The 22,597-nt window shown below is 45.9% G+C and overlaps 1 protein-coding gene across 1 annotated transcript; it reads right to left on the bottom strand.

Annotated features, from left to right (window-relative positions):
* Positions 1-133: 133 nt before the first annotated feature.
* Positions 134-22,582, bottom strand: LOC143338256 (tenascin-like). Its single transcript, XM_076758519.1, has 28 exons — positions 22,057-22,582; positions 20,179-21,492; positions 19,539-19,802; positions 19,310-19,425; positions 17,816-17,969; positions 15,890-16,159; positions 15,534-15,719; positions 15,359-15,448; positions 14,869-15,132; positions 13,826-14,224; positions 12,543-12,983; positions 11,517-11,792; positions 9,804-10,076; positions 9,354-9,626; positions 8,983-9,255; positions 7,651-7,959; positions 5,867-6,139; positions 5,433-5,555; positions 4,532-4,675; positions 4,278-4,397; positions 3,973-4,116; positions 3,734-3,864; positions 2,976-3,108; positions 2,470-2,621; positions 2,177-2,273; positions 1,925-2,086; positions 1,389-1,552; positions 134-963 (listed from the first exon to the last, which is right to left on the bottom strand). Exons 1-28 carry the CDS (start codon positions 22,532-22,534, stop codon positions 853-855), a joined length of 7,134 nt encoding a protein of 2,377 aa, XP_076614634.1. The 5' UTR covers positions 22,535-22,582; the 3' UTR covers positions 134-852.
* Positions 22,583-22,597: the final 15 nt, after the last annotated feature.

Consider the following 22,597-nt stretch of genomic DNA (forward strand, 5'->3'; position numbering starts at 1 on the left):
CAAGGCTTTTTAAGACTTTTCAAGACCTTCACATACCAAGAATAATGAATATTTTTCAGTCAGTTGCTCTGTAAAATACAGTCCTGCTTAACAGCCACATGTACTCAGTAATCACACAGTATTGCACAGAGAGTAAACACTGCCATCTGCTGGACTGGAGGTGGAAATATCTTTCTCACACAAAGAGCTCACACACTTTTATCAAACTAATATTTTTATTTGTATTGAAGGTTGCAGAGCATCAGATTTTTTTTTTTCTATCAAAAGAAGTGAAGCGACATTTAAATATGAATTTAATGAGATTATTGGCCTCCAAACGTGATCGATCATGTGGTTGTACAGTAAATACATGTGACATTTCACAGAGTTTGTTCTATTCATTGAAGATGTGATTTTATACAATTTATCATTATCAATAAGTCAGTTTAAGATGGAGGAATTGAACCTTTACTTTCGGGGATGTGAGAGGTCTGACGCCTTCTGACTATGTGCCTTTGACATGTTACTGATTCAGTGGATCCATTTACACAATTTTACATCGTATGATTACAGATGTTTGGTCCCAATAACACCTGCGCTGTGTGTCTGCTCACGCTCGTCAAACTCACCGCTTCTTTCTTCTGGATAGCAGAAACCTAATCACACATACGACAGTGCCAAACTGGGACGTCTACACACACAAATAGAGACGAATGGTTGGATTCTTTGGTGTCGTGTTACCGGGCTCATTTCTCACAGGCAGATTGTCTTTGTTTGTGTGCATTTTTAGAGAAAGATTTGAGGAAGTTCATGACTGCTGACGAGGCTCTGGGAGGGCGGAGATGAGGTGTAGACGAGGACGGGCTCACGAGTCTACGATCGCTTTTTCCTGCTCTCAAAATTTCTGAAGTTGGCCGGCCTAATCTTCATCTCTGCAAATTCAATTGAGTGTTCGTGGCCCTTCCAGTGGAACCAGTTGATCCCCTGTGGAAAAACACATTACACATTATGGGAAAGAGGCAGCGAGGGATCTAACACATCAGAGTCATCTTTCCCTGCACCACATTCACTTTGAGGGATTCTCCTGGAACGATTTGTTTATTGCACCGAAGATGAAGCGTAAGCGTTACATAATGATGGAGAGAGAGAGGAAGATGAAGGAGATCGCTCACATGTTTTGGGAAAAGTTATGTAAAGTCTTACAACAAATACTAGAATATATACAGGCTTCATCTCTGATTTCTCTGAGGAAAGCCTGATGAGAAGCGGCTGATATTTGATAAATATTGTTAACAGCCAGTAAAACAAAGAACCCAGAGCAAAGCACAAAAGGCTAATAATCACTGAAGGAATAATATAAAACTGACTGGAAGAAGCACGGCTGGAAGAGACGTGTCAGCTGCACTTACTTTACTGTGACTGTTGTCGCCATACTTCCCCATGAGGTTCACACGGTGACAGTTTTTATACCAGAAGGCGCCTTTGTAGGACAAGGCGCAGTTGGTGACGGCGATATCATTGTCATTGTCGTAGGTGGAGAAGGGTCGACCCTGGTGGTACGTCATGGAGTCGCCTGGTAAAAACATAGTTCATGGATTCATGCATGTGAACGTGTGAGATAAGTCAATTTCAGGCAGTCCTGGTGGATTAAATAAACCTGTCAGAGTTCATTAGAGACTCTGCTGGTAGATGGATTCTGTTACCTCTGGATAGAGCCGCGCTAGCTGCTTCCTCATTAAGCTAAGCTAAGCTAACCTGCTGAAATGGATGCCATCTGAGCAAAGCGCCTACATGTCCAACATGTCCTTTAGCAAACTACTGCACTTCAATGGATATAAACCATACATTGAAAACAGTGTGCGCTGATTGAATTGGTTGTAAGGAGCTTTGAACCCAAACGTGATCTGTGTAGCGACTCGATCTCGTCCCTTAATGTTACACCTACCTGCTGTTCCACTATACGCTCCGATGTAGATCTTATAGCGTGTCCTTGGCTCTGCGATCGTCATCTTGTCGTACTGAGCGTAGGCCGACTCCCCTTTGTCCCTCAAGTCCACTCGCAGCTCATAGTGGCCAGAATTTGTGATTTTATGGAGGTTGGAGAGACCTATAATAATTTAACAAGTGTGAACTGGGAATGCACTGAGTGAGAGAGAGAGAGGCGAAGTGAGTAGGACGAGAAGACGAGCGCTCTTACCGAGCCAGAACTCATCATTCATGTTTCCGAAGCCAGCGGTGTAGTTCTTCCAGTTCCTGTAGAATTCCAGCTTTCCATTCTGGCGCCGGAGGAAAACCTGAAGAGGACTGACTTTCATGAGCGTCACAGCAGCTTCACAACAATCATAACAAGCACGGCCGAGGTCACGGCGGCGCTGCCCGCCATCGCCATTAGAAAAACAGCCGTCGCATGTGTGTGATCACATCCGACTGCAGGTGAATTATGGCTTCAGAGCTGCCTTTAATTGGATTCCAGCAGGTTGATGCACTCACCAGCCATCCTCCGCCGTCTGTGGTCATGTCACAGTAAACCTGGATGGGCTGGCTCTCCTCTCCTCCCACGTAGACGGTGTACAGACCAGAGGTCGTCTCTCCATTCAGTAAAATCTGAGCGCAGTCCTTCGGGTGTCTGTACAACTGTCCAACTAGAAGCACACGTTCAAAAGAAATCATCTTAGACCACAGTTTCAGCTTCATCTTCATCTCCGCTATAGAAAAAAAGCGTATAGGGTATACAGTATCATGAGGGAGTAAGAACCTTGGAAAGAAAAGAAGGTTTGGAGAAAGAAAAGGAAAATTAAATCCTTTGGGAGCCGCTCGGACAGAATGAAAAATAAGCACAGGTGATCTGACTGGAGGATCACATGAACCGAAAGGAATCTGCGTTAGAAGACGTAATCGTTCTAACGTGCATCTGGACTGCTGGGTGTCACGGCTAAGTTAAGTCTACGCAATCCACACATATGATTAAAACCAAAGAGGCGTGTCTCCGTCCTTACTGGTGGTGAAGACGGTGCTGACGTGACGACTCCTCTGGGCTCCAGCGATGGTCTGCAGTCGCACGTTGTACTCGGTGGAGCCAGTGAGCTGAGCCATGTTATAAGAGGACGCCGTCGGGCTGAGCACCACCTCCTGAATCCACGCACAGACACGGAAACGCAAGGTATTTATATAGCAAGACGACTGGAGGTTTCAAAGCAAAACATGAGCATCACTGCCAAACGAGAAGAGGCTGGAAACATGGTAATCAAACAGAATACAAAGATCATTTATTTATAATATACAAGATTTAAATTGAGACTTGGTGCCCAGAAAGTCAAACCGAGATGCAAAACGGATGACGTGAATTTGATTCCTTGCATTGAAAGTTACTCTTCAAAGACAGAACTCTGATGTCCAAGAGTCCCTGAATGCACCAAAAGAAGGTTTCTAATGGCCTTCTGCATTTACCTCACAGGGCAGCTCAGATCTTGCCAGGATTCAAGTAGCTGAACTACAAGAACAAAAATGGCGGCTCCTAAAGAGGTTAGCATAGATGCTGCTACAGCATCCGTTAAATTAGAAGAGCTCATAATGGCACCGAAGGCTTTTCTCTTGCTGACAAACCAGCTGGTGCATCAGGATAATTCCACGTTGGCTGCCTCATAGCCTGCTTTGGAACATGGTTGTCAGTCACAGTGAGTTTAGGCGGCCTCTGTTTTTTGGGTTTAAAGAAGGAGAAACTACCAGCGCTGATTTGAGGACGCACGTAACGTACCCTGATGACGCCATCAGCCGAGGAGAAGGTGAGCGTGTAACCGGTGACAGCCGCCTGCGGAGGTTTCCACGTGAGAGTGGCGCCGTCAGTTTGAATGTTAATCGCTGTCAGATCTCGAGGAGGGTCCACGTCTGAAAATACAACATCACACTGAGGTTTTAGCATTCGTTAAAGGAGCTGCAGCTTCAAAATATGCATGAATCGACGCTGAGGTTGCTGCAGGTCTGCTCTCAGCCCACCGGTGGTGAATTCAGTGACAGCGGCGTCGCTCCTCTGGGCTTCTTTCATCGCATGAACTCCAACTGTGTAGTGTGTTCCTGGAACCAGGGAGCCCATCTCGAACTCCACTGTGTTCCCGGAAACATGCTCCACCGTGGAGGACGCTGCAAGGCAAGGCACGCCCAGGTCAATAAATCAAACACACACTCACACACACACACACACTCTGAGGAAGCAAATGTGGAGAATGAGAGTAGAAATATCACTTTTAAAGAAACATTACGGCTGATGCAGATTAATAAGAACACCGTAAACAGGAACACACCTGAGTCAGTGCTGTAAGTAATGACGTAGCCATCGACGGTGGCCACGGATGGTTGCCACAGCAACAGGGCTGAGACGTCAGTGACATTGACTGCAGTCAGACCCTGAGGTCTGTCCAAAGCTGAGGGGCACAAACAGGAACACGGCGTCAAGAGAAATGGCTTCAATTACCCTTTCCACAAAGCGCCCTCAGCATCCTCGCAGCTCAGGAGGACTGGCACAGAGCGTTGTGTAAGAGCAGAAGAAGAAGGGCACCTGTGGTTACAGTGTCAGTGCTGGGGTCACTTTCCTCCAGGCCCTTCACGGAGCTCACAGTCACTTGGTACGTTTTGCCGGGGATCATGTTGGGCAGCAGAGCCTCGAACACGCTGCCGTCCACGGTCAACGTCATCGGGCTTCCTGTGGAGGAAAGACAGCATCATATGAGCCCTGTGCTAAACACCCACCGGTGCATTTCCACTGAACTCGCCATGAATAAGCTCCACTGTAACTCCTCGTCTACCTGGTACCTCTAATTTGTATCGTGTGATGGTCAGAAAACAAAGCTAAGAGTTACAGCTGTGCTAACAGCTGTGTGTGGCTGGTGATTTGAGCAAAATGCTAACATCAGCATGCTATTATGGTCAAGATAATGTTAGCTTGCTGATGTTTAGCAATCTAGTTAGCATGTCAGCCTGCTAACATTGGTCAGTCAGCACCAACAATAAAGCACAGCTGAGGCTGGTGAGACGTTTATTAATTGGTCTTAAATCAAAGTTTTGGACAAATGATTAATTAATTTGACCTGATGTGGACACACATGTCTGTACTAAAGTTCAAGGCAGTTAAAATAAGTCAGAACGTTGCCAACCTCATGGTGGTCAGAGGATCATCAGATTCATTGGGATGTCTGCATATATTTCATAAAAATCCATCTGATGCTTGTTGAGATGTTTCAGTCTGGACCAAAACGAAGGACCGACTGATTGGAGGGTCAATACTGCCATCGCTACAGCCAAGACACTAGTGAGGCTAAAATTAGGTCAATTAAACCATAACTTAAGCATTTATTGAGTTATAAACCAATTAAAACCAAACTACGCAACTCAATTCAAATGTGAATCTAAATCAGAGCAGAATCAAAGCCTTAAACTACAGCGACACAGTGACCTCTTACCTCCTTCAAAGGGCACGTAGGTGATCCGATAGCTATCCACTGCAGAGTGAGGCAAGGCCCAGTGAACCACAGCTGAGGAGTCAGTCACTTCAGAGAAGTGAAGTCCCCTGGGAGTGCTCAGGCCTGGCAAAGTGCAAGAGAATATGCGCAACAGGAAAGCAGAAAAAGAGGCGAAAAGTGAAGTGAATACGGCCGACAACACAGCAAGAAGAAATGAAAACTATGAGCTCGGAGGATCCAAATGAAACTCCAGAATATACGTTTCCCAAAAGACCATTTTCCATTAGAGTCAGACATGGAGTTAAGCCTAAACCAGACAAATAAAGATGATTAGTGGGACTGCGGGTTCAGTCCTGACAGCAGACGTCACACCCGAAACTGGAGAGTTTAGTAGTTAGTATAAAACTGCACACACTGCAGTGTTTGTGGTGTACCTGTCTGAGCAACCCCAGTTACAGGTTGGGAGCGTTGGTCCAGTGTGACACCGTAAAGCTCGATTTCATACTCAGTGCCACTCATGAGTCCAGTTAAAACTTTGGTTCGTTCGTCGCCACGGACGCTGTGCTCCTGAGGGTGGGCTAATCTTTTGCTGTCTCTTATTTTAATCACAAATCTGTCAAACATGTCTTCATCAGAAGTCCACGACAGACGGAAACTGTCGGCCGTGATGTCTGAGACAAAGAGATGCTCCACCTCCGGCTCGGCCTCTGGTTAGACAATGGAGACATAACGTTGCAGAAGGTTTGGCGTTTTCCCACCAACATTCATCAGCGTCTGAGAGATGGCCAAAGACATCAGTGTGGAAGAAGTCAGCAATCAGGCAAGAAGGTTTCCAGGTGGCAGACAGGGTTAGGTTCCAGCCTGAAGGCCTTTTTGTCCACCACCTCTGATCTGCCATGCTCAGGCGTCCGTTAGTGTCAATCAGTCAAAAACAACAGCACACGGGACATAAAGGCGCAAGTTTGGGTGAATTAAAGACAAGATGCTTTGTGTAAATGTGTGTTTGTATCAGTGGACAGTCTGTAAAGGGCTCCAACCGAGCTGCTGGATGGATCTCAGCAAACCGTGGTGGAGCTGAGGTCCCCATGCGTCTTCAAGGCCAGCCTCAGTGCATTCAAAGGTCATGACACAAACCAGATCAACTGACATTTCATGCTCAAAATGTCTTGTTGATTTATCAGTGTTTTCCGACTTCTGCTTGTTTTTATTCGGTCGTTTGAGCCAGATCGAGAAAACCGGCGTGAAACGGTAACAACGTGGTGAAAGGGACTTTAAAAGATGTCCGCAGACGTGATACGACAACCGTATCGCGTCCGCGGACATCTGCGGTCTGAGAGCTGAAGGAAAACACATTTTAAAATATGAAAACAAACAAATATGCTTGCTCATATTTTGGAGGGAAGAAGAAACAGACGGGAGCTCCGCATCTCTTCCTCCCGCTGGTGAAGCTGCATACCAAGAAAATGCTTAAAACAGAAGACGAGTGAGATCATTCTGGAAGAGAGTTGTGTTATAAATCTGAGTTAGCTGAGTTAGGTTACAACACTGAGCTGAAGCCTCACCATCCAAACACGGCATCCACAAAAATGTGTCAACTCTCAAGCTAAATTTAGTTAAATTACATATTCAGACATCTTCTATTCATTTTGATTATTATGCAAAAAAGCTGCCAATCAGAGAATTATTCCATCCATCCACCTGGCCAGGTTGTGACAGTGAAATTTCAGACTTGGATCATAAAGTTTAATGATCATATACACCGATCAGCCACAATATTAAAACCACTGAATAACACTGATGATCCTGCAGGACTGCAGTGTTCTGCTGGGAACCTGCGTGTCCTGACCCTCATGTGGAGGTCACTTTGACATGTACCACCTACATAAGACGGTTTCAGACCAAGCACACAGAAGGATGACGCAAGACAAAGGGTTCGAGGTGCTGACTTGGCCTCCATATTCCCCAGATGTGCTGGAAAAGTCTGATCCACGGAGGTCCCACCTCACAATTTACAGCACTTAGAGGATCTGCTGCTAACGTCTTGGTGCCAGACGCCACAGGACACCTTCAGGGGTCCATGCCTCGTTGGGACAAACACAGTATCAGGCAGCTGGTTTTAATGTGGTGGCCGATCGGTGTACGCACAGTAGTTGCAACAACACAAGGAACTGCACTTTTTAGTACGACGGGGGGCCTTGCGGTGCACTGTGAGTGGTACCTGTCACAGCCACTGTAGTCAGAGGCCGAGAGAGAAGCCCTGACTCTGACACCCCGGTCAGCCTGACCTCATAGCCTATGCCGGTGATGAGGCCCCAGATGTCCAGCTGACTTTGGTTTCCCGGCACAGTGAACTCCTGAGGCTCCAGCAGCCAGCCGGAGTCTGTCACCACTATGTGAAAATGGCTGAAGCCGCCGCTAGAGGGGGCTAATTCCTCCTGCTGCAGCTGCTGCTTCACCTCCCACGACACACGGAAGCCGTAGGGGGTTATGTTGGAAATGGTCAAGTTTTCCACTTTGGGCAAAGGAGCTGGAAGGGGAGTGGGTTTGATTTTTTTTTTTTTTTTTTATGTGAGAGGGAACATATGTGGGAGGAGGAACAAGAGTGAACAACCAAGGGTGCAATTGTTGCAAAAGCAAATCATAAAATCTGTTCTTCCTGTGATAAAGAGGCAACTTGTCCCCACGTACAATGGAAACATCTGATCTGAATATTCCCAAAGTTCTCAGGCCAAAACACATTAAAGGAAAATTTGGCATGCATCACAGAGCTTTATATACTACTGCATTAGACTGTAGAGTAATGGAAGTAACCAAAGGTTTCTGAAGCCACAGACTGAAGCCTGGATCTGGGCTTAAAACACCAAAACAAGGGTGAAAAAAGGTTAAGAGGGACACGACAACACGGAAAAGATGTTTCACAAGACAAACAGAGGACGTTCATCCAAGACGTGAAGGCATTTCTGGATGGAGCTCGACACAAACAGCTAGTGGACATTACTGGTACTGCACCTTCACGCAATTCTACTTTTAGCCCAAATTAAAACTGACTTTTCGATGGGTGTCACCTGTTTGTAAAAGCTCGGAGGTAACATTTAACGCTAGTATTTCCACTTTATGTTACTTAATACTGCACTTTTTACTCCACACTTTAACCGACAGCCTTGTCATGCTGCTACCCAGCGAGATATAAAGTCCCTAAAATTAGCTCCACCTTTACAAGCTCCATCATTGAAGTGAAGAATGTATAAATGACTGTTATTCTGAAATGGGCCATCCTGCATAAAGAGTATTTTTACTTCTGGTACACTTTGAATGCAGGACTATTACTTGTAACAGCGTACTTCTACAGTGCTGTCTTGCTGGTTTCATGTCCCAAAAATGCTACCAGATTGTGAAACAACAGCTCCTAATGATGCGTGTCAAATTGGCTTTTAATGCATTTCAGGCTTTAGACCTGCTGATAAGAAAGTGTTTTACGTTTCAATACAGTTATTCTGGTGAATAAAGCTGATAGCAGGAGAGTTGAAGACATGAGTAAAATACGTAGTACCTGTGATGGCGTGGGCTAACACAGAGGGAGTGCGGCGCCCATGAGAGACACCGTACAGTTCAATATCATAGCCTGTGGCATCCAGCAGGTTAGAAATGGTAACGTTACGGGCTTCGCCGGGCAGTCTGAACTCCAGCGTATCAGACTGCTGCTCGGGGTCACTGACCCGGACAACAAAGCCATCAAAGTGGCCCGACACTGTGCTCCAGGACAAGCTGAGGTTATGTGGGTTCACAGATGAAGCAGCTATGGGCCCCAACTGTGGGACATCCTCTGAACAGAAAAAGAACATGGCTTTTCAGTTATGCTGTGCGGGCAAATCACAACGTGGTCTGTACATGCAGTGTCAAAAAATGCATGTAATGCGATACCTGTTGTAGCTACATCATACAGGGGACGTGAGTTCTGGCCACCAGCGCTGGCGTACAGCTTTATATTGTAGCTTGTGCTGGCTTTGAGCCCGGCCATGACCGTGGAGCGCACGTCGCCGGGCAGAGCGCGCCCAATCGCCTGCGAGGGCAAAGCAGACTCTCTGACTTCTACTATAAAGTTATCAAAAGCCTTCTTTCCTGTCCGCCACGACAGAGAAAATCTGTCTGAGGTAATGTTAGAAACAACTAGCCTGGACAAATCAGGCTCTTCAGCTACAGGGGGGAGAGAAAAATATAAAATATATTCATTGATTGGAATAAAAAGCATGTATTTGTCTGTCTTTAAAGTCCAGTGTGTGCATACATGCCCAAGTTAGCTTTACAGTGCAGATAAGTGAAAAATATAAGCCTATTTTTTAAACTAATGACAAATATACAAAATCCAAATACCTGTTGATGCAACAATACTGACAGCATTTGTTCGGGATCCCTTGTACATCCCATAGAGGTAGGCTACATAGTCAGTGCTGGGCCTGAGCCCTGTGACGTCATGAGACTTTACACTGTGGGACACGTTAAATTCCTTTGGCTCCATCAGCCAATCGGAATCAATTATCTCCAGGGTAAAACCATCAAACTCTCCTTCAGTGTCGTTCCAGAAGATTGAAAAGCTCTCTGACGTTAAGTTTGTGATATATAGTTTGCCAACCACTGGCTGATTCACTAAAGAGAGAAATCATCATTAGATTTTCATCAGAAACCATTTTGCACAACACAAACTGAAATAAGTCTGAATGAACTGGTAGCTGGTTGGTTGATCATATAAAAACGTGAACGTTGTTACAGGGCACTCACCGCCACCCACGTGAAAATCCTGCTAGTCTGAGTAGCTCAATACAAGATTAAATACATGCATCTATTTGTGTAAAGAAATTAAAATTTTGCAGTTACTTTTAAACTAATTACACCTACTGCTTTGATCAAAAACATGATAATTAGATGGAAAAAGAGAAAACGCCAAAGCCTTCACAGTAAATAGCTGATAAAAAAAACTGGGTGGCAGCTTTAAATGATTGAACTGAGTGTGGAGTTAAATGTGAAAATGTGGTGCGAAGAGAAATATTACTGGACTTAAAGTGTCTTTCATGCACGTGGATGAACTGCTAACACTGAGGACGATATAAACTCTGCATGTTGAGCAATTCAAAGCGGAACAGGAGAGCTACAGAGAGAGTCAAACTTACAAAAACAGATTTTTACATGCGATGAGAAATGGAGTCGGTTGCAGGCAAACGTGCAGCAGACACTTTAGGCATCATTCAGATGTAAAACAAGGTGAAGTTACTGTTAACCTCAGATTAGATTATTAGCTTTTTACCTTGAAAACGACAAGAAGATTTAATCATTTGCCACCTAGTAGTTCAAAAGGAAATGAGGAGTATTTACTTTGATGTTCTGTGCAAATAATGAGGATCGACAAAACCGAACGATCTCGGCGTCATTCGCTCAAACCAGCAGAACTCAAATGTCACTGAAACTGTCATGGGAGCGCTTACACATCTACGGGCAAATGATCCCTCAAGGTTAATCAATCACACACACGATGAGGGTTGATGGGATGAAATGAGATGGTCACGCTGTCACGGTGTGACGGGTGTGTGAGGGTGAAAGTTATTGGTTTGCTTTTGCAATCATTGCAGCACATCAGCGTCAAACCTCACCACGATGCAGCGGATGGTAGAGGCGGAGGGGGAGGGGGGCTTCATGCACTTTGGTAACTGGGATGGAGGGAGCAGTTCGGAGTAAGGGTGAACATTTGAGGGGCGTTCGCTCGGCTCAGTGATGCGGCACGGGCGCCCATCACCCTGCCCTCTCTCAGCTAGACAGAAACAGTGGCTGGAGGGTAAAGAATGGATCATGACACGCTGGTTAAGATGGAGCAGTACAGCACCCTGTGGCCAGGGCGTTCCACAGCGAGGACAAAACAGAAATTAGGTTATGGTGTCGTTCTCGATTCATGCAGCGAGGTGCGGACGCTCCGCTGTGAGCGGGACAACAGAGGTTCTAGTGTGTGTCTGCGTGTGATTCACAGATACCGACTGACACAGAAAGACAGTTCAAAAATCAAGAGTTTGAGGACAGAACGTTGCAAGCTGCAGGTACCTGTGGTGGCTTCAGTGTACACGGGTTCAAGGAAGGAGCCCTGATACATCCCAAACAGGCCAACCATGTAGCTGGTGTTGGGATTCAGCCCGGAGATGCCCAGGCTGAACGCGCCTCCCGACAGAGTGAGGTTCTGGCTCTCTGCAAAATTCTCCAAGTTTGTTACCTCAATGACAAAGCTGTCAAAGTCCCCCCCCGTGGGGCTCCAGGACGCAGTGAAGCCGTCCCATGTAATGTCAGAGGTGGTGAGGTTCATCACCATGGGCTTCGGCTCCTCTGGTAGATAGACAGATCAGAGTGGGGTCAACTGAATGGCAAGATGGATGGTAAAAGTTACTCTCACATGACTTTTCAAGGCACATGACTGATCGTGAAAAGGACGACAGAGTGTTTGGGCCGCGGTTAGGGGAGAAATCTGTCAGATTTCAGGATTATAGTTGAACTATCAGGAAAACAAAGAGCTTATTCTGAGGCAATGAAAACACAAAGGTGACACAGTGATTCTACACTAATAAAAACAAACCTCAGCCAATAGATCCCTTTAAATCCTAAACACTGCACCTTTAATATGACTGAAATCTTGAAAGATTCAGACTTATTTGAAAAGAAATACGACTGTATTCTTGAAATGTGACTGGTATGACTAGAAAAACATTTACTTTTCTGAAATTTTAGATTTTCCTTCTTGAAATATTTCTCTTGTAATATAAATCTTGAAATATTACTTTTCTTTCAAAATACTGAAAATTATTATTTGACATTTTTCTTGAAATATTCTTTTCCCTCAAATATCAGGACTTAAATCTTGAAATATTATGACTTTAATCTTGAAATCTGTCTCTTGAGTTAACGGACCCAACACATCAACTGTCTGTGTAAAAAAAAAAAAAAAAAAAAAAAAAAAAAAAGACCATGCAGCTATACTGAAATATTTAGAGCATAAAAAGTAAATGGTTGTGATGATGATGATGATGATGAAGGGTTGTGATGAATGCCTACAAAGAAGGAAATATTTGCTCCATGTACCTGTCGCAGGAAAAACTTTGAGAGGTAAAGATCGCTTCCCTTCCACCAGCCCCTGTAATGTAATATCATAACGTGCAGAGGGGGGCGAGCCCTCTATTTCAGCCTCCCTCGCACTTCCTGGTAGCGGGGTCACATGAGCTTGTGTCGAAGCATTGACCTCCACCAATGAGCTATCAAACGCCTCGTCGGGCGCCGCCAAAGCCAGGCTTACATTAGTGGAGTTAATATTGACCGTGAGGCCCCCCAGTACGTCCAGGCTCGAGCTTTCGGGCTCAGCCCCAGAGCTCATCGCACCAGTATCGGAGGTGGAGGGGGCCGCAGCGTTTAGAGGATGGAGGGGGTCTGAGGTTTGAGCTGCTTCAGTATCCAGAGCAGACTGTGGGGTCGTTGGGGCATCCTTGATGCTCAGCATCAGTGCGTCTGGAGAGGTAGGCTTTGGTGCTACAGTGAATAAAAGCAGGTTAAAGAATGAATTTGATAGCGGCTCTGCTGGAGACTGAGAAAGAACCTGTGAAAAAGAAACCGCGTTAAAATGAGAATAATTCAAAACACGTCTGCACAAAGTTCTGCCGCATTCCTGTGAAGAGGTCATCATTACATCCTCAGTTCTTATCATCAAGCAACAGCTGAGACATTAACAGCACCCGAGCCAGTGCCATTAATCTTTGAAGGTTCTGCGTAGTCCACCGGAGTGGAAGTACACAGTGGTCTTCAAACGGACGGTGAAGCCATGCACAGCCATTTTGTTGCCGCTGTCCTAAAGGAAGACTGTCGAGTCACTTGTTTGACATGCGAGTGACGTATGGTGTAATTCCCTCAGACGGCCTGCGAGTCTTCTAAGTGCGTAAATGGGATTGAAGTTGATGAATGATGGGGATGGAATTAGTGGTGCAGGCTTTCAGAGAGCAAAATGGTTGCATTTAAGAGCTCAAATGCAGGAAGAAATCAGGACAGGGAGGGAGCTACGACCTCTGTGTCTGAAGGTTAGAGCGGCTGAGGGACGACGTGGATTTCTTCTTGTATTTGAATATCAGGAAGCAGCATTTGGCCCCAGTGCTGAAGCCTTGTCACATGACAGATGGGATGAGGTGAGAATGACTTTTTTTTGGGGGTGAAAATACAATCATCTCTGTTGGGTTTCTCTCCCAGCATGCAAATCATGTCGCTACTCTGACCCGAGCAGCTCTTCGACCTCTATGAAACAGAGCAGATTTCCACTGAAGGAGAAGCTGTCAAACAACAACGGCTCTGATAAATATTCAGGCTGAAAGAGAATATTATACCTGTGACTGCAACAGCTTCAAGTAGGGCCGATCTCTGGCTACCGGTTATTCCGAAAAGCTTTATTTGATATTCTGTCGATGCCTTCAGGCCTTCGATTCTAGAGCCAGTGGCATCTCCGGGAAGTCGGACCTCACTCACATCCCGCGATCGCTGAGTGTCTTTATATTCTACAGTGAAACTATCATAGACACTGCGAGCCTTTAGTTTCCACAAGAGGTCAAATCCATCAGGCGTGACGCCCGAGACAGTCAGCGTTCCAAGCTCATCCTCAGGCTCCGTCCCAGAGAACTGGGACTCAGAGGGGTCTAAATACACAAAGCTAATGACATTGTCGTCCGAGCCTGTAGGAGTCGTCGGCTCGCGGTCGTCTGAGTCAGCTAAATAAAATGTGAAAGAGGCTACGAGAAAAACAAAAAGGCACAAATCAAGAAAGCATTTAGGTGCAAGTGCATCTCATTTTCTTGGCGTTTGTTGGCTGCAGATTTAGTTCCAATCACCAAATCAAACCTCTACTGGTATTTCTGAAGTCCAAGGTTTAACTAATATACAGACAGGTCACAAGTTAAAGGAAAAAACATGAAGCATCTCAGTTTGATGTTGAGCTGCTCGGAGCTCCGTGGCATCGACTGGCTCTGGACGTCTGCCCGAGGAACAAATACCATCCGTCCAAAGTGTGCTCCATTATTCAGTGCCTCTGGTGACGATGGCAGAGAGTTTCATCTGCTGACTGTTATGATTTACATACTTTTCATACTTGAAAAACTATTCAGTGAGCGCTGGCATGCAGTGGAGACTTTGTTATGATTATTCAATCAATTATTCTGATTTTTCCTTTAATTTGTCACCATCTGTACCGACTGAACACTGATGTCCTTACAATGAAGAACATAACCGGTTATTGAACTCTATCCTTCAAGATCTAAGCAGCTGAACGCAGTTGTTTTATCTGTATTTTAAAGCTCTGAAGATTTTTTTTTTTTATCCTCCTGAAGGCATGTGTTAGATCTAAGATCATACTGTGGTAAAATTGTCTCCTACCCACCTGTGGATGCAGACAGTTTGACAGACGTGCTCCTCTTGTGGCCCCTCTCTGCAGTCAGCGTGATGCTGTAGCTCGTTCCAGGTGTCAGGTTGGACAAGACGTAGCTCGTCGCCGTGGCAGGGATCTCCTCCTCCTCGACCCGGCCATCTTTGGAGAAGTACATCAGCTTGTAGGCGCCGACCTTAGCTTGAGGTTTCTGCCACCTGAAGGCGAGGGAGGTCTCTGTGGACTCGACTAGTTCGAAATCTCTGGGAGGGTCGATATCTGACAGGGGAGAAAAATTAAGTGTAAAACTGACTGATGGTGAATTTCACACTCTGTTATTTGTAAAGTCTTCTCTTCTGGTCAATGCTCAACGCAGATCATAAATCACTTTCCCCCATTAGTTTCATTTTGTCACCCAATTCGTATCAACAAACTTGACTTGTCTGTGTATTTATGAAGGTGTGAAGGACGACTGTTTGCACAGCTGCTGGCCGGCGTCTCTCACCAGTCGCTGCATTTGTAGTAGCAGGAAGGCTCTCTCTCTCATTCTTCACGGCAGTCACACCAATCCCATACTCTGTCCCCGGCCTCAGGCCTGCCGTGCACAGGGAGAGAAGGAAAATTACCAGGTGGGATGTTTAAATGTAAGTTTTCTGGTGTCATACCTCTGAGATCCTTACTAGTGATAGTAGCTTTTGTGGTGTCTCCTGGTCCTCCTGGGAACAGTTCCTCGCCATGGGTGGCTCCAGAGATGGGACTGTATTTCACCCGATAGCTGCCAACATCAGCCTGACTGTTGGTCCACTCCAGAGCGATGCTGTCGTCTGTCTGGGACACAGCCTGCAGGTCCGTGGGAGCATCCAGGGCTACGGTAAATACATTTAATAAAATAAAGCCAAAAGCAAGCAGGCATTAGTCAAAATGTCAGGACAGACGTGCAGCTCGTTGATGTATTTTTAATACTTTTTGGAGATGCAGTAACAAAATAAATGAAAGTATGAAGTGAAATGTGCAGTTTCGGCTATCACGAGCCTACCTGTCGTGAACGTGGTGGTGACAGGGTTACTGGTGATGTCTCCACTCCTGGAGACGAGCGACACCTTGTACTCAGTGTCCGGCCTCAGACTGTCAATGCTGTACTGCTTGTCTGGGGGGGAAATCTCCACCCTGGTTTCATCTGAGGGGTCGGAGCTGGGCCCGTAAATCATGGTGACTTTGTCCATGGGAGCCACCGGCTGAGACCAGCTGACCAGAGCCGAGGAGTCGGTCACGTCCTTCACCTCCACCTGCTGGGGGCCATCAATCTCTGGGGTGGGAATTCAGGTGAGTTATTGTTGAGTGGGACATCGAGGCAGAGAAAAGAAATTACTTCTTCACCATCAAATAGACGGTGATCAATTTACGGAGACAGAAGAGCTGACTCATGATTAAAATCTAAATTATTAATGCCTTTTTCTGCATGACCATACTCTACAATTACGAGGCCGTTTTCCCTCATTAACGTCCTACTTAATGCTGATCGATAGTAAGGAAGAAGGAAGTTGATGCAAATGAATTATGATCTTAGGAACCTCACCCTAACCCATAATTATCCTAACCCCCAGAAGAAGGCATTAAAAAGTGCATTATAATGACTAACAAAGAGTCAAAACAATATCAATATGAATGTGAATAAGCAACTAGTTAATGGTGAATATATGTACTTTGATTTTGTCCAATACTTTATACTTATATGGTGAACATGGTAAACATTGTAACAGTTAATCTCAGCATGTTCGTATTGTCATGGCGAGCACACGCTGATGTTAGCATTTAGCTCAAAGCTCCGCTGTGCCAGAGTACCTCAGCCAGGATGTACTTGGTAACTTTTGGACTAGAGAGGTGCAGAGATGACGGCAAACTGTGTACTGGGTCAAGCCAGCCATTTCTCATGCTTCCAGTAGTCGTACTGGGCTAAGCTAACGGCTGCTGGCTCTGCGCAGTTGTTCTCATCTAAATGGAGGATTTAATCAGTCTCTGTAAAAAGCATTTAGCTTCTAACAGTGAAAGCCTTTAAATTCACAAGGCGAGTCTGAGTCCATGTTGGTGTGAGACCAAGACTGAGACCAAACATAAGAAGTCCTGCCATGTTTTTTAACCTTTGTACATAAAACAATCCTTGTAAGGCTCAACTTGGCTCTCTCACAAGACGAAGCAATAACTTGGATCAGCAGGGGAAAAGCTTTCATGAAATATAATGTGATTCCCTTTCACTCCGACGTCGTGTTTACTACCTGACAAATCTCCTGTGTCCACATGTGGAGGAGACATCTTTTCTCTACGCTATGGAGCGGCGCTTAAAGGACCTCTGGGGGTAAAAGGGTACAAAAGGTTTAACCTTGCTTCGATCATTCATTTCTGGGAGCTGTGTCTACTTTCAGCCTACACAAATAGATGACATCAGACATGAAATGGTGTGATACCCTGGGATTTCATCTGCACCGAGTAAACTAAATGGCTTTTCCATGCACAATGAAAGCCGTTTGGCCTGGCGTGCCACATCGACTGCGTAAGCAATTGGAAGCATTTCACAGCCTGATGTATAGAGTAACACTGCAATAAATGTTAGAGCTGAGAGTAAAGATTTAGTTTAAGTTAAAAACTATCAACATGGTCACACAAGGCTTAGATTCAGCGTGAGTAATTGCTCTTTAGGTGAAATCTGTTAGATGGAACTGTGGCCAGGCAGAGGGATTTCCTGTTCTTACTCTTTTATGGAATTTCACTTTTTGACATTAATGCATTTTTTAACTGCGCTCAAGTGATGTTTTTTTGTATCCTACCAAATTAAGAGCTGCCAGACAGAGCAGGAAAATGACATATCATCTGAAATGGATACTTGGTACCAAGTGGATGTTTTAAGACATCAATGATTTCACCAGTTCACTCTGAAAAATAAGTTTGGGTGCAGCCTGAAACTCACTGGTCGTGACTTTTTTGGATGTCTGGGGTCCTCTGGTGTTGTTCTTGATGACGTTGATGGAGACTTCGTACTCCTGTCCTGGTCCAAGGCCTGACTGGAGAAACCGGTTTTGAGAGGATGGAAGGGTGCTCATGACTTTCCCATTTTCTTCTTTCTGCAAGGACACATGCAAAAACTAATGTCAAATGTCCTGTTAAGGACATGCACACAAGATACCAGATACCAGTCTTCATGATGGCAGCAGCTGTAATTACCCTACAAAGTGAAGTTTACATCCAGCTGGTCAGCATTTAGATTTCTCCCATGGCAGATTTTTTAACCGCTCCTGGCACATTTGACAGGATTTAAAAAGACACAGTTGGTCATTTTCGGAAACATGATAACCTTTTTTCAAGAGTCAGAAGGTTGATGCCACTCTGCTAGCTTAGCTTAGCACATAGCTACAAACTCAACTACAGTGGCTCATAAGCATGCGGTGTCCACACGCCTTTCTACTTTGACCTTGTCTTTGATAATGGACATCAATGATGATGAGAGAACACACAAAAAAATATAAAAACGAATAAAATACAGTTTGCCACATATTCGACAGACAAAGTTGCTGTTTTACAGGAGGTTACATGGAACGTATTTTCTAAAATCTATTGTTAATAAAAGTTAATATGTTATATAAAAGATCAAGAAGCGAGCATACAGTCTCAGTAAGAAGAAAGATCTTCTCACTGTGTATGCATGTACTTGAATTTCAGAAGTATTCTACAGATATGAGAACGATCTATTTCTGGTCATTTCAGATTAATACAGTTTTCTTCAGCTGCAGTTTGGTTTTAAGTTTGTCATTTTTCCTGGAAATGTGTAAATAATCAGGTTTCTCCAGCAGAAATCTGTATTAATCTTTATTTTCTTAAACTCTGAGACACGAACCACCAGTTTCTGCTGCTGATGGAATGAAGCAAAAACTGTGTTTCTCATTTCCATGACACGTCAGATATCAGGTTACAGAGAGCATGGAACGATGCAGCATGCATGACACGTATGCATGACACAGCTGTGAATTTCCCCCACACAGGAAACATCTGAGAGGACTGATAACCGACCCCGACAGAGAGCTGTTTGACTGCAAGCTACATCACACAATCCATTATCAAAATTAACCTGAAGGTCAGGAAAGGGCATCGTGTTTAAAAAGGGGTTAAAACTCTGCAGCAACTGCAACACTTTAAAATGCCTCTGACTTATCAGCTGGCACAGTAATTTCCTTCCAAAAGAATTACGGGTTTGGAGTCTAAGCAGCAGATTTACCCGCAGTTCTATGACATCCAGACTTGCCCTCGCTGAGTTTTTCCATATGTCAAAGCAATTTTAATGGTTAGCGCTGAAATAAATCCATGTTTTGCTGAGACTTCCAATAAGCTGGCATTGCTTATCAACCCTCACTTTTTCCCTGTTGGTGAAAATCCTGGGCAATCCTTCAAAGCAGATGGGCAGACTCACCGTGTTACGGAAATAGATTTCCCAGCCATCAAAGGGGATGTCCAGCTGGTCCCAAACCACCTCCACTGAGGTCTCTCTCACCGATTTGAATATTAAACCCTCTGGTTGTGGAAGATCTGAGGGGATGGAAACAAAAACAATCAAAACACAGTTATCACCATTGATCACTCAGCCACTTATATTCTATGGGTATTTGCAATAAGCTAACATGGAGACGACCGCGACGTACCTGTGGCGACCCTCGCGCTGACAGGGACGCTCCTCTTGTTGCTCAGAACAGCGTACACATTGATCAGGTACTCGATACCCGGTTCAAGCTCTCTGACAGTGGCAGCAGTTTTGTCTCCTGACACAGTGAACTCCTGGTGGAGACCACCTGGACTGGTGGGCACATACGTCACAAGATACTCTGTCACCAGCATCTCGTTGTCCCAGGACAGGTCCACTGTCTCGCTGGTGATCTCGCCAACAGTCAGGTCCTTTGGAGGAGACACTGGAAAAAAGGAAAGACAGAAAAAACTTGCCGAGGGTGTTGTCTTGGACAGTTTCTCATGCCCTCAATCACCAAGCATCCACCACAAAGCTAATGCAAAGTCCAGAGCTACATCTGGCTGTGGTGTGAAGAAGTGCCAGACAAGAGCGAACAAAGTGCAGACAACAGCAACACACAACCCGAAAACCTCTTTTATATTCACTAAAATAGTTTCTCTCAGGATGAGTGGTGAGTGAAGTTTGAGCAGAGAGGGAAATTACATCATTCTGGATTTTCTTTTATAGTACATCTAGTTAACACATGGAAAATTTCAGGATTTGTGAAGTGCCAAGTGCTTTTTTTGTGTTTGTGCACTGAGCTGAGCAGAGCTTCTTACCCTCCGAGCAGTCTTCTCCGATGTAGCCCTCGTCACAGACGCACTGACCGTTCACGCAGCGGCCTTTGTCCTGGCAGCTGTTCAGACAGCTCAGCTCCGCGCAGCTTTCCCCTTCATATCCACTCTCACACGAGCACTTCCCATTGATGCAGCGCCCTCTGTTGTTGCAGTTACCTGGACAGGTGAGCACAGAGCAGTCATCTCCCGAGTAGCCTTCCTGACAGATGCACCTGCCATCGACACAGTGACCGCGGGCCAGGCAGTCGTTGGGACAAGCTTTCTGACCGCAGTCTTCCCCAGAGAAGCCTTCGTCACAAACACACTGCCCATCGATGCAGCGGCCTCGGTTTCTGCAGTTGTTGGGGCAGCTCAGTTCACCGCAGTCCTCGCCGGTGAACCCTGTGTGACACACACAGCGTCCCTCAATACACTCGCCGCGGCCATAGCAGTTTGAGGGGCAGGTCCTGATGCTGCAGTCCTCGCCAGCGAAGCCTTCTTCGCACACACACTGTCCGTTAACACAGCGGCCCCTGTGCTGGCAGCTGTTTGGACAGGAAAGTTCAGCACAGTCGTCACCCTGAAAACCAACATCGCAGGCACACTGCCCGTTTATGCACTGGCCTCTGTTGTTACAGTTGTTGAGACATGCTAACTGGCTGCAGTCTTCGCCTTGGTAGCCCGAGTCGCAGATACACATCCCGTTGAAGCACGTGCCTCTGCCGTTACAGTCGTTGAGGCAGGTGAGCTGAGAGCAGTCTTCTCCGCTGAAGCCGGCGATGCAGACACACTGGCCATCCACACAGAAACCATTGCCATGGCAGTTGTTCGGACAGGTGCGTTCCCCACAGTCCTTCCCGGTGTACCCCTCATCGCAGTAGCAGGTGCCGTTCACACAGCGTCCGCGGTCGAAGCAGTCTTTGGGGCAGATGAGTTCAGAGCAGTCGTAGCCGGTCCAGGGTTCGTCACACACGCAGTCTCCATCGTCGCAGCGGCCGCGGCCTAGGCAGTTGTTGAGGCACTTGGTGTCAGAGCAGTCTTCTCCGAAGAAACCGTCCGAACAGACGCAAACGCCGTCCAGGCACTGGCCGTGAGCTCCGCAGTCCACGGGGCAGACCTCGAGAGCGCAGTCGTCTCCGGTGAAGCCCTTGAAGCACTCGCACTTTCCGTCGACGCAGCGGCCGCGGTCCTGGCAGTCGCTGGGACACTCGGGTTCGGTGCAGTTGGGTCCCTTCCAGCCAGGCTCACACGCGCAGCCACAGGTGTCAATGCTGTAGTTTCCACGACCGTTGCAGAAGGGTTTAGTTCCCACTGCACCTTTGATAAGAAAGTAAAGACATTCTTTAAATATTTTCTTTGTTTTTCTGTGCTTTAACAGTTTAATTCCAAAGTTTTGTGGATTATCATCTATGTGGTATTGTATTGAACCAAATTACTCTGTAACACATCAATGTCAGTTTATTATCTTAAGTACAATCATCTTAAGAATTTGTGCTAAGCTAAGCTGATAGCGGCAGAAATGGGGGAGGCATTTCTCTTCTCATGTAACTCTCGCTGAGAGAGCAAATATACTTATTTCCCAAAATGTGAATCTCTCTCTTGGTGAACGGCTTATTTTAACAACTACTGGAGAAAATTTCCTACTTTCATTGACATTCAGCAACTGCATGTCACAGAATGTCATTTGAGCCTAACAAAGCCCCATTCAAAGCAAATGGGGAATATTACACCCCCACATTGAATTCCAAAGAACTCCTCAACAGATGAATGGAGCAGATTATACTGAAGGAGACTCAGATAGTTCCAATTTTAGGGAAATAAAGGATTCTTTTACTGTACTAGCCATGGTCTATATACCCATATATGACATATCACACCTACCTGTGACCTGTGCAGTGCAGCAGGTCCCGTCACCATTACACTGATCTCTCAATGCGGAAACTTCTCCCTCAAGCATCTCCAACCGTTTCATGAGGTCCTTCAGGCCCGGTACGTCGTCAGCACAGCCACAGGCCTTCCGAGGTATGTTGATGCGGTGGGTGAAGACAATCTGGTTATCCTCATCGATGGTGTGCTCAGTGGTGTGATGGCCTGAAGAGAGTGCTGCGTCTTTGGGATAGAGCTGCATGCTCTCCGGAGAGTCCAGGTTCACTGAGCACAGGTAACTGGCAGGAACATTGATGTTATAGACGTGGTTGAAAACCACAGGACTGCCCGCGCTGGGGAGGGTGATGTTATGGTCTTCAGGGGGAGCCAGAGTCTGTCGTCGATGCCGTAGGATTTTCTTGACGAGCCCAGCATTTGATGAGCTGAGCAAAGCAGTCAGGAGGAGGCAGCCCAGAAGGCCTCTTGTACCCATGCTGGATGGAGGACGTGGGTTCAGTGGAATAAATATCAGTATGAACCTCTGACTAAAGCCCAA

The sequence above is a fragment of the Chaetodon auriga genome, chromosome 19 (assembly GCF_051107435.1).
Source record: "Chaetodon auriga isolate fChaAug3 chromosome 19, fChaAug3.hap1, whole genome shotgun sequence".
Lineage (NCBI taxonomy): Eukaryota > Metazoa > Chordata > Actinopteri > Chaetodontiformes > Chaetodontidae > Chaetodon > Chaetodon auriga.